The sequence below is a fragment of the Phyllostomus hastatus genome, unplaced genomic scaffold, assembly GCF_019186645.2.
Source record: "Phyllostomus hastatus isolate PE091 unplaced genomic scaffold, TTU_PhHast_1.1 phas_contig_210, whole genome shotgun sequence".
NCBI classification, from domain to species: Eukaryota; Metazoa; Chordata; class Mammalia; order Chiroptera; family Phyllostomidae; genus Phyllostomus; species Phyllostomus hastatus.
Window position 1 is genome coordinate 37,867,719 of NW_025333737.1, and position 13,099 is coordinate 37,880,817.

General features: G+C 60.1%; 1 protein-coding gene across 1 annotated transcript in view; it reads left to right on the forward strand.

The window, feature by feature from the left end:
- Positions 1 to 5,084: 5,084 nt before the first annotated feature.
- Positions 5,085 to 13,099, forward strand: part of RPTOR (regulatory associated protein of MTOR complex 1) — a 100,087-nt gene continuing 92,072 nt past the window's right edge. The window contains exon 1 of the mRNA XM_045836190.1: positions 5,085 to 6,400. Within this exon, the coding sequence (XP_045692146.1) occupies positions 6,239 to 6,400 (162 nt within the window). The 5' untranslated portion in view covers positions 5,085 to 6,238. The remainder of the gene's footprint in view (positions 6,401 to 13,099) is intronic.

Sequence of the window (13,099 nt, forward strand, 5' to 3'; positions counted from 1 at the left end):
GAACCTACAGCCTTTCAGTTTGCAGGCTGGGGCTCAACCCACTGAACCACAGCTGCCAGGGCTCCTTTGCTCTTTAAATCCAGTATATGGCCCTGGCTGGCGTAGCTCAGTGGATTGAGCGTGGGCTGCGAACCAAAGCATCGCAGGTTTGATTCTCAGTCAGGGCACATGCCTGGGTTGCAGGCCACGGCCCCCAGCAACCTCACATGGATGTTTCTCTCTCTCTCTCTTTCTCCCTCCCTTCCCTCTCTAAAAGTAAATAAATAAAATCTTTTTTTAAAAAAAAAAACAGTATATGGCCTTACCTAGTGACGTCTGAGAGACACAACGCATCACTGTGTTACATGTTCCTGCCACCCTACACATGAGGTTTCCATTTGGAAAAACAATGAAGATTATTCCAAAATAAATAAATAAAAGAAAATCCGTGTCTGAGGCACACATGCCGGGTTTCCCATGAAGCAGGCGGAATCGATTTCTTATGACAACAGGGCACGGATCAGAGAGCTCACCGCGGGCCGGCACCGGCTCAGTCGGTCCTTACACTGTCTCTGTGATGCAGACCCGCCCCTCCCACCCCCCGTTTCCCTGTTTCAGGTGTGAACCCCGGGCCGGGTGCCGCCAGCACCTCTCCCAGGGCCCCAGCCGTGGACGCGCCAGAGCAGGGAGTCTGGACACAGGTCCTGTGACGCCCGGAGGCCCCAGGAGGGCTCCCGCCTCCCGCTGCGCCGGTGGGGCTCCGGCCCAGCCCCGGCCGGCACAGAGGGCCCCAGAAAGCTATTTAGTTGTCTGCCTCGATTTCTTTCCTAGCAAATGGATGTAAAGCAGCAGCCTCCAGTGAGGTTATTAGGAGGATTAAACGAGTTAATTCTCAGGAAAACAGCTCGGCTCGCTGCAGACACGTTCGGGATTATAGTATTTTAGTCGCAGGCCTGTTCTCTGAGCTCCCACTGAAGGCAGAGGCTGCAGCCGGGTTAGCCGAGGCCCCTCAGGACCCGGGTTTGCTGAGAGCCCCAGCCCCGTTGACAGGTGGGAGGGTTCCATAAAATAACAAACGGGGGGCTTAGGAGGACTTCAGAAAGAGACGGTGGGTAGTATCATTTGTATTTTCATAAAGGTGGGATCTCATTGTAGGCAATATGATTAAGATGATAGGTTGTAAAGCTCAGTTTGCATGTTTTGATTGGACGACACATTGTCCCCATGTTGTCTCTATCACAAGAGGTTCCCCCCACCCTCCGCCCTTTCAAGCTCCTTGTCTGCACTGGGCACAGAACACCCCTCGTTGTCTCTCCCTGCAGCGTCCCGGGGAGGACGGGGGGCTCACACCAACTGGGCTCGTGAAACTGGCCTCGCCCCTCTGCGCGGTGAGTCCCCAGCAGCCGGATGGTGGGCGGAGTCTGAGCCGGTGGGGGCTGGGGGCCGCAGGCGCACGGGGCCCTGCAGGCTGACCTGCCAGGGAGTCTGTGATGGAAGCCAGGCCCCGGGGTGGCCCCAGACGGGCTCTTCAGGGGCTGCTACGAAACCGCCCCCAGAGTGGGGAGGAAGGTCTGGGGGGACAGTCACCATTCTGGTAAGGACCCACTGCGGCCCCCTCCCCTTGGCACATGCCTTCCCTTCTCCGTCTGTGACGGGCCCTTGCAGGCTGAGGCCGGGTGATAAGTCTCATTCTGAGAGAAGCGACGTGGGCAGTGGGTGCAGTTTGGGCATGAAGACGCTTCCTACCACGGCCCCCACGCCGCTCAGGCCTCACCCCCCTTTTGCAGTGGAAGAACGGTTTCTGCTCGCATGGAAAAGTTATGGACAGAGTGGGAAAGTGTGCTTCGGGGTGAAGCCACAGGCGGGCAGATCCCGTGTCTTCGGACAGAGGAGGCGGGTGGAGAGGGGGCGGAGCTCGGGGCTCCGCAGCCCAGCGCCTGGTCTCCGGGATGGATGGCGGAGGGCAGTGCGAGGCCAGCCCTTCTCTCCCCGCCAGGTCAACAAAACCTCTGACCTGCGCGGGGGGGAGGGGGGAGCGGCTTGGGTTTGCTAAAAACAGTAATGATGCGTAGACAAAAGCGAAGTACTTTGTCTATTTTGGTTTCTCTTAGGCTAAGCAGAGATTTCTCTGGAAAGGATGGAAGCTGGCCGGCCTCCCTGAGTGGGAAACAGCTCAGCAAAGCACCAGCTTTCCTCGGGTCCTCCTGACCTCCACTCTGGCTCCGGACTCTCGATGACAAAACGCATTGGACGCCTTGATTGATGGAACGGAGAGGCTGCACGGAGGGTGGGAGGAGCCTGTCCTTTCTGCAAATGGAGAGCCTGGCCCCGGGGCTGCCGCGGTCTGGGTTTGAGAAAAGATCCTGTCCCTCGCAGCGGGCCAGCGCCGGGCTTGGCAGCTTCCTTAGTTCTTCCCCGGCAGCCGGCTGCCCGGGAGGGAGGCGCTGCCCCGGACCCTCTCCCTCCCCCCACTCTGCACTGCGTATATGTGCCCCTGACTCCTGTGTACACGCGGGTTTGCATCTGTGTTCTCTGCCCGCACTGCTATCTACACAGGGTGGGCAAAAGCAGGGTTACAGCTGCTCCCAAGGAAAATACCACAACAATTAATAAATAATAATACGACGCTGAACCTACTGCTGCCCACCCGTGCATCTCTCTGGCTTCGGTTGCCAAGCAGCCAGGAGTGGGCTGAAAAGGGTCACCTGTCACCCTCACGTGCTGGGAGCAGCCCCCCAGCCTTGGCTGGGCAGGTGGAAGGCTGCTCCAAGCTTTGGCGGCGGCGAGCTGGGCCTGGAAGCCCCCCCCCCCCCGCGGCTGATGCTCAGCACCAGCGGGATGTCATCGACGCCCACTTCTGCAGCTTGAATCAGCCCCGGCTTTGTGCTTCTTTCCCAGACTCACAAACCCCGGTTTTCTACGATCTGATTTAGAGGCTTTGGGGAGACTCGGAGACACTGGGAATCGGAACCGCAGGCCCCAGGGGCCAGCGGGTGGCGGGCGGCGGCGGCGGCGAGGCCGCCCAGGGGAGAAAGACGAGCCCTCGCCTCCCAGCCCCGGGTCCGGGTCGGGCGCAGACGCTCCTGGCCTCCCTGAAACCCGGAGCCGCACTTCCACCTGCCGCTCTGGGACTCGAACAGTCACGGGTGACACACCGGAACGAGGTTTCTTCTAAATGTCACGAAGCTGTGAGATGACTCAAGCCCGTTCCTGAAACGCCGGGCTGGGAGCTGCTGGGCTGTCAACAGCCCCTTCCTGGTTTTTACGTGAATCACAGCCTGCGGACCCTGCAGTGTCCTCAGCCGTTCACCTCCTTCGGTTCCTCGCATCGCTGATGCGGGGCCGGGGGACCGGCAAGGGCTGCGTCCCCACCGCCGTCTGCAGGGACTGGTGGGGGCGCGGCCCAGCCTGCGTGCACCCCGACCCTCCGTTCCAGACGCGCACCCCAGATGGCCTCTGGGGTCTGGGGTCACATTGGTAAAAGTGCTTCGTTCCGCGCTTTGTGGGAGAGCAGAACCAAACCCTGTTCCGGTTTCTTGGGTGAAGGATGGCACCATGGCCTCACGGCATTCATTTATTTGGTGCCAGTATTTACCCAGGGCCCAGCGTGTGGCTGGGACGCAACCCCTGGAGGAAACAGTTGTCCAGTATCCCCACGTCCGGCTGATGCTGAGCTCTCATCCGGGTCTCCGGACTCAGAAATACACGCAGACCCCAAACCCCCCGCCTACCCTGTCCCCGTGGCTCGGTACACGTCCAGGGCGGGACATACTGGGCCTCCTTATTTTAAAATAGCTTCCCTGCAGTCTGACAGCCTGCAGGTTTGGGCTCCACAGGGTCCTTTACTCCCTCCACGGAGACAGTCCGACGGGCAGGACATTCCGCAGGTGAGGAGCCCGAGTCTCCGCAGACGAAGTGGGTTCTCGAGGGTCTCGCAGGGAGCTGGGGACGAGCCGGGTCAGTGCGGCTGCTGTTCTGTAGCTCTGGCTTCCGGCCGGTGTGCCTGGAGCAGTGACCTGCGGCCCGGTGACCCAGGCCTTCACCAGGGGCGCACTGCGGGGGACACAGCGACGCTGCCTTCAGGTGAGAATGGGGGTCTTCTCAGGACCCCCGCAGTCCCCAAGCCTCTGCTGCTGTCTGTGGTGTGTTTTGCCGACATGAAGACTAGGGAGAAGGAAGTTTGAGCCTCCATCTGCACTCCGGGGACTTGGTCCTGGGTGTAACGGAAGACTCAGTCTCTAGAGCTGGCCTAGTGGAGTGAACATTTGGAAAGATAATGATTTAATCCCAGAACTTCTATCAGATGCGTGCTACCTGCTAGGCCAGACGCATCCGAGGTGGGGTCATGCACTCGGGTGTTGAAGGGTGCACAGACACTGTGGAGATTTGGATAGGGGCCACCATTGTGTCAAAGCCCCGGGAAACCACATGGGAAATGGGGGGGGGTCGGCCAGAGCCCACCTGAGGCTTTAGGTTAGTGACACACCCAGGGGTGCTACACTCCACCTGGCTACCCACTGCTAGCAGTGTAAGGGGCACCGGCCACACACAGGGCACCTTCCCAGCTTCAATTTGTCCTCCAGGACAGGTGTTACTACTACCCCGGCTTTACAACTGAGCGAACGAAGACCGAGCTGGTTAAGGGGCCCCGACCACGGCCGGCCGGGAGATGGAATGTGACCCAGCCCAGACTCCAGACTCGGGCCGGGGCGATCCTGACACCATGGCGACCGCGCGGAGGCGGGCGCGCGCACCTGCGCCCAGCCCTGGGTCTGCGGGCCCCCGCCGGGCCCTGGGGCAGGCCCCGCAGGCCGCGGGGTCGCCGTTCCCTCCGGGCCCACAGTTCCGTCCGGGCCAAGAACGCGCGACGCCGCGGAATCCCAGCAGACGGGGGCGAGGGACCCAGGGGGCGTGCTCGCGCGCTGGGGCGCCGCCGCCGGACGCGCGGCGCAGGGTCGGGGTCGGAGTAGCCACAAACCGCTCCGGGAGGGAGGCGGCTGGACAAAAAGGATCATCGCTGGACTTGTTTTCCCCAAACAAATTAAAAAAGAAAATCTAACGGGTACTGGGAAAGACTCCGCTCGCACGCAAACGAACAGGCGCACAGACAAAAACCAACAAAGACCCCTCTGCTCCGGGGTAATAGTCCCAGGGGCTGCTCTTCCCGAAGCGCCCGCTGCTGCCTTCCCACCATCTGCGGGAAACAACAAAGGGGTCGAACCCTTTCATGGCAGAAGCACGTAGGTCCGTGCGTAGTAATAACAAGATTTTTTCAAAGTTCATTTACGTAGTTTCATTTGTACGATTGACTTTGCTATCATGCAGCGACAGAAGGGCGATAAAGTCTAGAAAGCAGAACTGCGGTAACCATGGTAACGGGATGGGGCCTGGACCGCGCTCGGCGCCTCGGGGGGAAGCGCGGCCAGAACGCTCTGACGTCTTTTGGCCTGTTCGCCACGCCGTACGTCGCGGTGCATGATGGGCCTCGCAAATATGGCGTCCTCCTTGATGTGCTGATGAGAGGAGTTTCACTGTAGCTTCAAACCAGAGGACAAAACTCCGCACACCCCATAAGCCCACGTTGCCCGCCTGCTGCGCGGCTCCGTGTCGTCCGTTTCTCAGGACTTGTTCTCAGGCAGGAGAGGGCCACGGGGCCGAGGGCCAGGACCGGCCCGGTCGCACGGACCCGGGGCTGAGCAGCCGGTGCGGGCGAGCACGATGGGCCGGTCCTGGCTCTGGTTGCAGCAGCTGCGGCGAGTGCGGGACCCGCAGGGCTGAGCGTGGCCGGGGGAGGCCCGAGGCTCTCTGGACCTCTTCCCTTAGGCCGGAGACCTCCGCCCAGGCGCGAACCGACGGCTAGAGCGGGCCGCCTGCGGGCCTGTGCTCGGAGGCCGCGCACGGGGTCATCGTGAGGCCTCCAGTGTCGCACGCCTTTGACAGCTCGGCCTGCGGCCCCATCCGGCGCGGACCGCCTCTGGAGCAGCCGGCGGCCCGGAGCCCGGGGGCGTGTGCGTCCGTGCGGCGCTCCCGGGGCTGCCCCGTTCCCCACCGGCTGCCCCCCAACTCCGACGTCCCGCTCGGAGTTAGAAGGATCTCAGCAGACTTTCTGCCTGAGTGAGGGGCTCCGCGCACGCTACCGACTTCCGTTTCTGCTCCCCCTCTTTCCTGTGACTTCCCCGGTTCTGGTACACACTAGCCTTTAAGGCTGGAGGTTCTGGAGCGCTTGCTGCCAAGGACTCCCCCTCCCCCACCCCCGCCGATGGAGTCCGAGATGCTGCAGTCGCCTCTCCTGGGGCTCGGGGAGGAAGACGAGGCCGACCTTACCGACTGGAACCTGCCTTTGGCTTTTATGAAGAAGAGGCACTGTGAGAAAATCGAAGGCTCCAAGTCCTTGGCTCAGAGCTGGAGGATGAAGGATCGGGTAAGTGGACTCCGGCCGCGCACCTCGGACCTCAGTGGTTCTTTCAGCGGAGAAAAAGTTAAGAGCCAAAAGCTTGTCTTTGGGAAAGTCGCGATTTTTTTCCCCCAGCCACATGTTACAAGTTAACTAAAGAGCGCAAATCATGTCAGACTCGAGTTGTTGGTTGACAGCGTGAAGGCTGTTCTGGGTTGTAGTTACGCGCTGGGTAGTGTCAATTCAAACTTAAGTTTGTTTAAGACAATAAAAGTTAAGCAGTTTCACAGTTGCGCAAGTATTTGCACACTTTGGTTTACTTAGTGCTGTTAACATTTAGTGGAAAAACAACTTGTGATGTAATCCTTGTACCCACATGGTTAGTCCGTTGTGGTTGGTTCACGTCTTCTGTCCGGGCTAGTACGGTGTGCTAGGAAACAAGGTTACTGGTGATTGTTCAGCTAGTAACAAGTTAACACAAAGTTGTTTTAAAGTTACAATGAACTTCATCACAGCCTTCTGAACAGTTTGTCTTGGAACCAGACTTTCCTCCTCTTACGTGGTGGGGCCTTGTGCTGTAACTTGGAGAGAGAATTTCTCCAGGAGCGGAGTCAGGGGAAGAATGATGGATTGGAACTGGGGTCCAGGGTTCAGGACGGGTCCCCCAGTGCTGGAGTGTGGGCGGCGCTGCACAAGCAGGCGGTCGGGAAGAAAACAGCCGGTTTTGCTCACGGTCCTTAATCAGCCACCGTCCGTTCCCTGGTCTCCGAGGCTAATGCGTGGGACTGTCTCATTATGTCCACTTATCATTTGTCTTTGTGATTTGTTTCCTCCTTCAAGACGGTCTTTATTTATACGAACATTTTAGTGGTATAAAAGAGGTAGTTGGTGTTATAATTCAGTGTGATTGCTCTTGGCTTCTGAATATGTACGCTTATATCAGATTATTGTATTTGGTCCACGATGTTAAGCGTATGTAAGACTGTCCTAATGGTGATTCTGGCCAGTCGATCCCTAGCAACCAGTGCTGCAGTCATTGTTGTGGCTCACCCTCAAGGGGCTGGGGACATCTGCTTCATCCAAGAGTGTTTGAAGGAGTAAAAGAGGTGATCTTCGGGAGGGACTGTGTAAAGCGTGTCCGATGGACGTCTTTAGTGCTGGCCATGTAGTTCAAGGCCTTTGTGGTCGCTCTGTGCGTGTGCCCGTCTAATTTTAAAAGTTCCCGTCTAATCTCTTTTTTTTTTCATCCTACTTGGAGGGCATTGTTTTTTCTCTTTCGAAATGTGGTTTCCTCTGCTACCCCGAGCACGTGCACCAACTGTTCACAAGTGATTAATGAAGATAGGTATTTTGTACCTTTTCATGAAAACATGAATTTGTGAATGATCAGCATCACCCCAGATAAGTTCTTCAGAGGTTGCCGGGAGAGAGGAAGGTTCCGTGAGCCTGCGTGCTACTGAGACGGCTACTTGGGGAAGATCCGGGGGAGAGCTCGGCCGTGTCTGACATTTGCAGTTCCTAACGGGAGGGAAACCGGCAGCCAGCAGACAGTCTGGGAGCACTTGGCCCCTGGACAGCCCTTGTGGTGTCACCCCCCTCCCTGGTGAGATCCCGAGGGGTATTTTCAGCACACCCAGTAGGCCAAAGGTTGCGGATGCCAATGCTGATAAGATGCAGTGTAACAGGGGTGTCGAACTCATGTTCACGGCGGGGGGGGGGGGTGCGCACATCAGCCTTGCGTTTGCCTTCAAAGGGCCGAATATAATAACCTCAACTCCTTAACAGTTAAGTTACATTCATACTGTCCTACAATTATCTTGGCCCTTTGAGGCAGCCGCGAGGCTAATGTGGCCCCCGGTGAACATGAGTGTGACACCCCTGATGTAGACGGTAGCGTCGATGAGTGAAACAGGCCAGGTACGAGGATAATGATGGCGGTTCAGAGGTCAGTGGCCGCTGACCTCTGACGCCGTGTGAGTTTCTGAAGGGCGGGCCGGGGCCTCTGAGGAGGCACCGTGGGCGCCAGGGCAGCCAGGCTCGGCCCGAGCTCCTTCGCTTCCTCTCTTCTCTTTTCCTTTGAGAAGCCAGAAAGCCTTTCTAAAAAATTATTTTTTAATGTGAAGTTTTCTGATCTTAAAATATTGGCACTAGTCCAGACATTACAAAACATGAAGCTGGTTCTGGCCTGTGGGCAACCTCTGCTCTGGTGCCCCCAGGCAGCCCCCCGCTGCCGGGGGCCTCGTGCACACGGGCACGCGGGCCGGGTGCCTGCACTCGGGGCGGGGGGGGGAGCGCTCGGGCAGTGCAGCCTCGTGGGGAAGCAGCCAGGGGGGCCCCGTTGTTCTGCGCTAGGACCCACGGCAGCGACCGCCAACTGGTGTGCGCGAGAATGCTTAAAACATGCAATAAATACCCGGCTGTTTAGTCAGGGCCACTGACCTCTTTTCCCGTAGATGGTCAAGTAAAAAAATCACAACAGCCAACACAGCAGTAGCCATCTGGTGTGAATGATTCAAAATTATACCTATTATTTTTTTGTCAGATGGGCAGAAAATATGTTCATTGGTGAGCCGTGGAGTTTTAGCCACGGGTTCACGTGCTGTGAGGTGAGGGCGGGTGAAAGGCGCCCACCAGCCCCCGCGGGCTGTCGACGGCCCCGAAGGCACAGCTGGTCCCTGGGCCTTCCTGCCATCCGTGTGTGGCCCCTCGCGGTTTTGTCTTGTGCCTGCGTCGGTGGTGACTTATGAGACCAGAAGGGCCGGCGGCGTCTGTGCTGGCTGTCACCCGCCAGCACCGATGAGAGAGGCCGCGGTTGAGTCTGTGAGGGCGCCCTGTTCGGATTGCCTGCGATCTGAGAAGACGGAGGGTTCGTACCCTAGCAGACTGTCCTAAGCTCCATTTTAAATTGACCTTTTAATAAGGAGAAGAAAAGTGTAGGTCAGGGCATTGGAATTCAGGGGAGAGGTTCATCAGATAAGAGCTGCAACTTCTGGGTGGTGGTCTTTATCGGTGCCCCAGGCCTGGGCGTCTCGCCCCGGGGCACAAGGCTCAGATTCCATCCCCAGGTTTGCAGCCCTCTGGGGCACAAAGCGGGAACTGCTTAGGGTCCTGGAGTCAGGGTGGGTCGCACCTTCCGTTCCTGGAACAATGGCTTTTATGTGCATTGATTACTAAGCTTATTAGCTATTACCTGAAACTAAAATGTTTCCCACATTGGAGTCCCCCATCACTTACTGGTGTTCTATTTAGTGGCCTTGCTAAGGATTCCTAAAATTGACATCTTTGCTGAAGCTGACGGAGAACTGCAAAAAGTTTCCGGGCACTGGGCACTGTCGCAGAGCCGCGGACCCGCCCGCTCTTTGCTGGCGACCCCGCAGTCTCTGTCTGTCCTGGTTTTCAAGCGCCGCTGTCCCTGCGTCCTAGCTACTAGGTTGCTGTCGGTTTAATACCGTCACTGTCAACTTTGTTTGGTTCATTTGTGTATATGCATCAACAGCCTCTGTACCTTGTAATTTTCAAATAACCAGACGTGCGTGAATTGCAGTTCAGCACGAAGGAGGCACGGGCCTCTGGCTAAAGCAGACGTGGGTACAGTTTCCCCCGCTTGTGGTTTGCAGTGCTGCAAACACGTCGTTGCCACAGTTCCTTCTCCCGCCGGAAAGAGGGCGTGCGGGGACGACTGGTCCCAGGTGGGTCGTCGGCCCCGGCATCTGTGGGCTGGAATGGGGAAGCTTGGGGGCTGCTGCTCCGGCAGGAAGCCGTTGTTGCTCGCAGACTCACTTCGGCTGCCCGGGGAGGAGGAGGCGGCAGAGCTGTGGGATGATGCACCGAGTGGCCGGAGGGCTCCTGAAAAGTGTGAATCAGACTCCACGACTTCCTTCCTGCACCGCCTCCCTGGCCCTCCCCGGCGTCCCGAGGGTTTGGGCCAGCATCCAGACTCCTCGCCCTGGCTGGAAAAGCTCCGTGGTGTGGCCCCATCTGCCTTTCTGCTTCTTCCTGCCCTTTGACCCTCTCACACCGGGCCCCTCCTTGTTCCGGGCGTGGAGCCGCTAGTCACTTTTTCTGATGCCTGCCCCGTCACTGTCTCCGAAGTAGGTCCCGGTCACTCGCGGTCGGTCTTTATGCCTCTGATGTTTTTCTTCATGTCCCCACCCCCAGAACTGAGCTTCTTATCGTAAAGCAAGGGCCTGGTCTCTGCCGGTACAGCACACGGGACAGAGCTCGGCCTGTCGTGGGGCCGCAGTGGAACTGCGGATGAGCAGATGAGCGGTGTCCAGAGGGCTCCCGTGTGGGGGGCGTCTCTTACGCTCAGCACACCCAGGTCGGTTCGGGACCCTCACCTCCGTGTGCCCAGGAGGAACGGGGCCTTCGGTTGGATGGCTTCTCTAAAGTGGCAGAAGTCACACGGCTAGCCATGAGCGGAGGCGGAACTTGAGAAGCCAAGCCTAGGTTAAAAACCAGCCAGCCAGCCAGCCAGCCAGCCAGCCAACCGGTCGCAGTGTCTGGACGGACAGACCCACGTTGCGAGGCCGGGGAGTCCAACGCCACGTGCTGGTCAGGCCACCGAGGGGCGGTGGGCGTGCGGCCGGCACTCACAGTGGCCTCGGGGGTCCACAGGGTCAGCACCGTGTCCACAGTCACGGAGACGTCGCTGGCCTTCCGCTGCACTGCCACCTGGGTCAGGGCGGCACCCCACGGCCGCACGAGCTCCCATGGGCGCCGTGGGCTGGCCTCCACCCCGCACGCGCCGTGGAGACTTTGCAGCCTCACCTGAGGGGCCCCGATGGAGCAGGAGAAGTCCCCAGGGTCGCTAGACCCTGGCTCTCGGGCCCCATGCACCTCGGCTTTGTGTGAGGACCCTCCGCCTGAGCGGTGGGCCGGAGCGGGGCCGGGAGAGGCTGCCAGGCCAGCTCCGGCCCCGTAAGCCCGGCGCTCCACAGACGTTCCCAGAAAACGAGCGCGGTGGGTTGTTGCCTCCAGGAAGACCACCGAGTGCACGCCCAGTGACCATGGTGCACGCTGCGCTTTCGGGTGCGAGTTCAGCCCTTTGGGGTCCCCGTGTCTGCCGCCGGGGGTGTCCCGGCCTTCCGGGCTTTCTGAGGGTCCGGTCGTGGCCAGGCGGGTGGCCGGGATTGCTGCTGCCGTGGAGCGGACCGTGTCCACACTGGGACAGCGAGCACGTGTGTCCGGGTGGCCGAGCCACGGGGTCACACACGCACCCACGGGCGCAGGTGCATCCGCAGCCAGTCAGCCCCAGGGTGTGACCCCACAGGGCGGGAGCGGTCACTGCTGTGGTTTCCGGCGGGTTTCGTGTTTCTCCTTCTGCTCAGACAGATTTCGGTCGGCCTGAGGCGGACTGGCTTTCACCGAGTTTGGATGCAGTGTCAAAAGAGAATGTTCCCAACTATTCCGATACTGGCATTCTCCCCCTTTTCCAACACCGTGTCTCCGGGAGGCCAGACTCTCCCCGTCCCCTCGACCGGGGCAGCAGAGCACGGCGGGTGGCCGCGGCCGGGGAGAGCCCGCCCGTCACCCTCGGAGGCCGCCGTGGGGGCCTGGCGAAGCAGGGCCCCTCGTCTGGCGGCTCCGAAAAGACAGCGAGTTTTCATAGTGACCTTTGTTTGACATGTGATGAGGCTACAACTTGACGTGAATCAAAACGGTACTCTACTTTGCTGTGACCTCGTCTGGAGGGCGCTGACAAACGTGACTCGTGACAAAGCTCTGTGGCATCTCCGGTCACCCCTCAGAGCTCAGGTGTCCTCTCAGCAAACGCCGGAGACGTGCCGTGTGGTTCGAGGACAGTGGGCGTCAGCCTTGAACTGGGCAGAAGGACTGGAGGACACCAGGTAGCTGGCCAAAAACACCAATGGTGACCGGAGCACAAGTGAGGCGACAGGCTTGGGAGGCACGTGACACTCCGTCCCGCGCCCGGGCTTGAGTTCACGGAGGGCCTCCTGTGCGACCGGGGAGGCACCGGCCTTTCCCGGGGCCGTGAGCCGGCGCTGGGGGCTCTGCCGGACCGGACCCGGGAGGCCAGGGCCCGGCCCCTCCTGGGTTGGAAGTGGGAGAGTCCACAGCCGGGCTCCGACGGGGCGACGCGAGCCGCGGGGCAGGGCCAGCTGGGGCCGTCTCTCTGCCCCTGAGATGTGAGGGCTCCTGCAGCCACGGAGGGGCGGCCGCGGGACTCTGGGGGCTGCTGCTGTGAGAAGCGTGGGTGTCCCACTGTGAACCCCGCGGTGGAAGGAGGAGCGCAGAGGCTGGCGAGCTCAGCCCTGGGGACCCCTGGGCTGCAGTGCGGACAGGCCGGTGCCTGCAGACGGCTCCGCCTCCGGCCTCCTGCTCTGGCGGGGCCGGCGCTGGTAGAGCTTTCCGCCTTGGGAGTCTGACTGCGCGTCTGGAAGCTGCCAGCGCGGTGGGTGCCTGGCCCCAGAGCTGGACTGCGGGGTGTGACGTTCCCACAGCGCATCGCACAGGCCCTGCCCACCCCTCTGTGCTGGCTGTGGGCGAGACCCCGCGCCCCGCGGTGTTCCCCGGGCGACACCGGCTCTCAGCAGCATTTGGTCCCACCACCGCACCAGGCGCTGGGCCGGGGCGTGCGGGCAGGGTGGGGGGGCGGGGGGACGAGAGACACGGGCCCTCGAGGTGCCTCTGTCTCCGTGTCCCAGGTTAAGGAGAGCCTGGCTGCACTGGGGGGCGAGGCTGCGGGCCTTCCGTGGGGTGGGT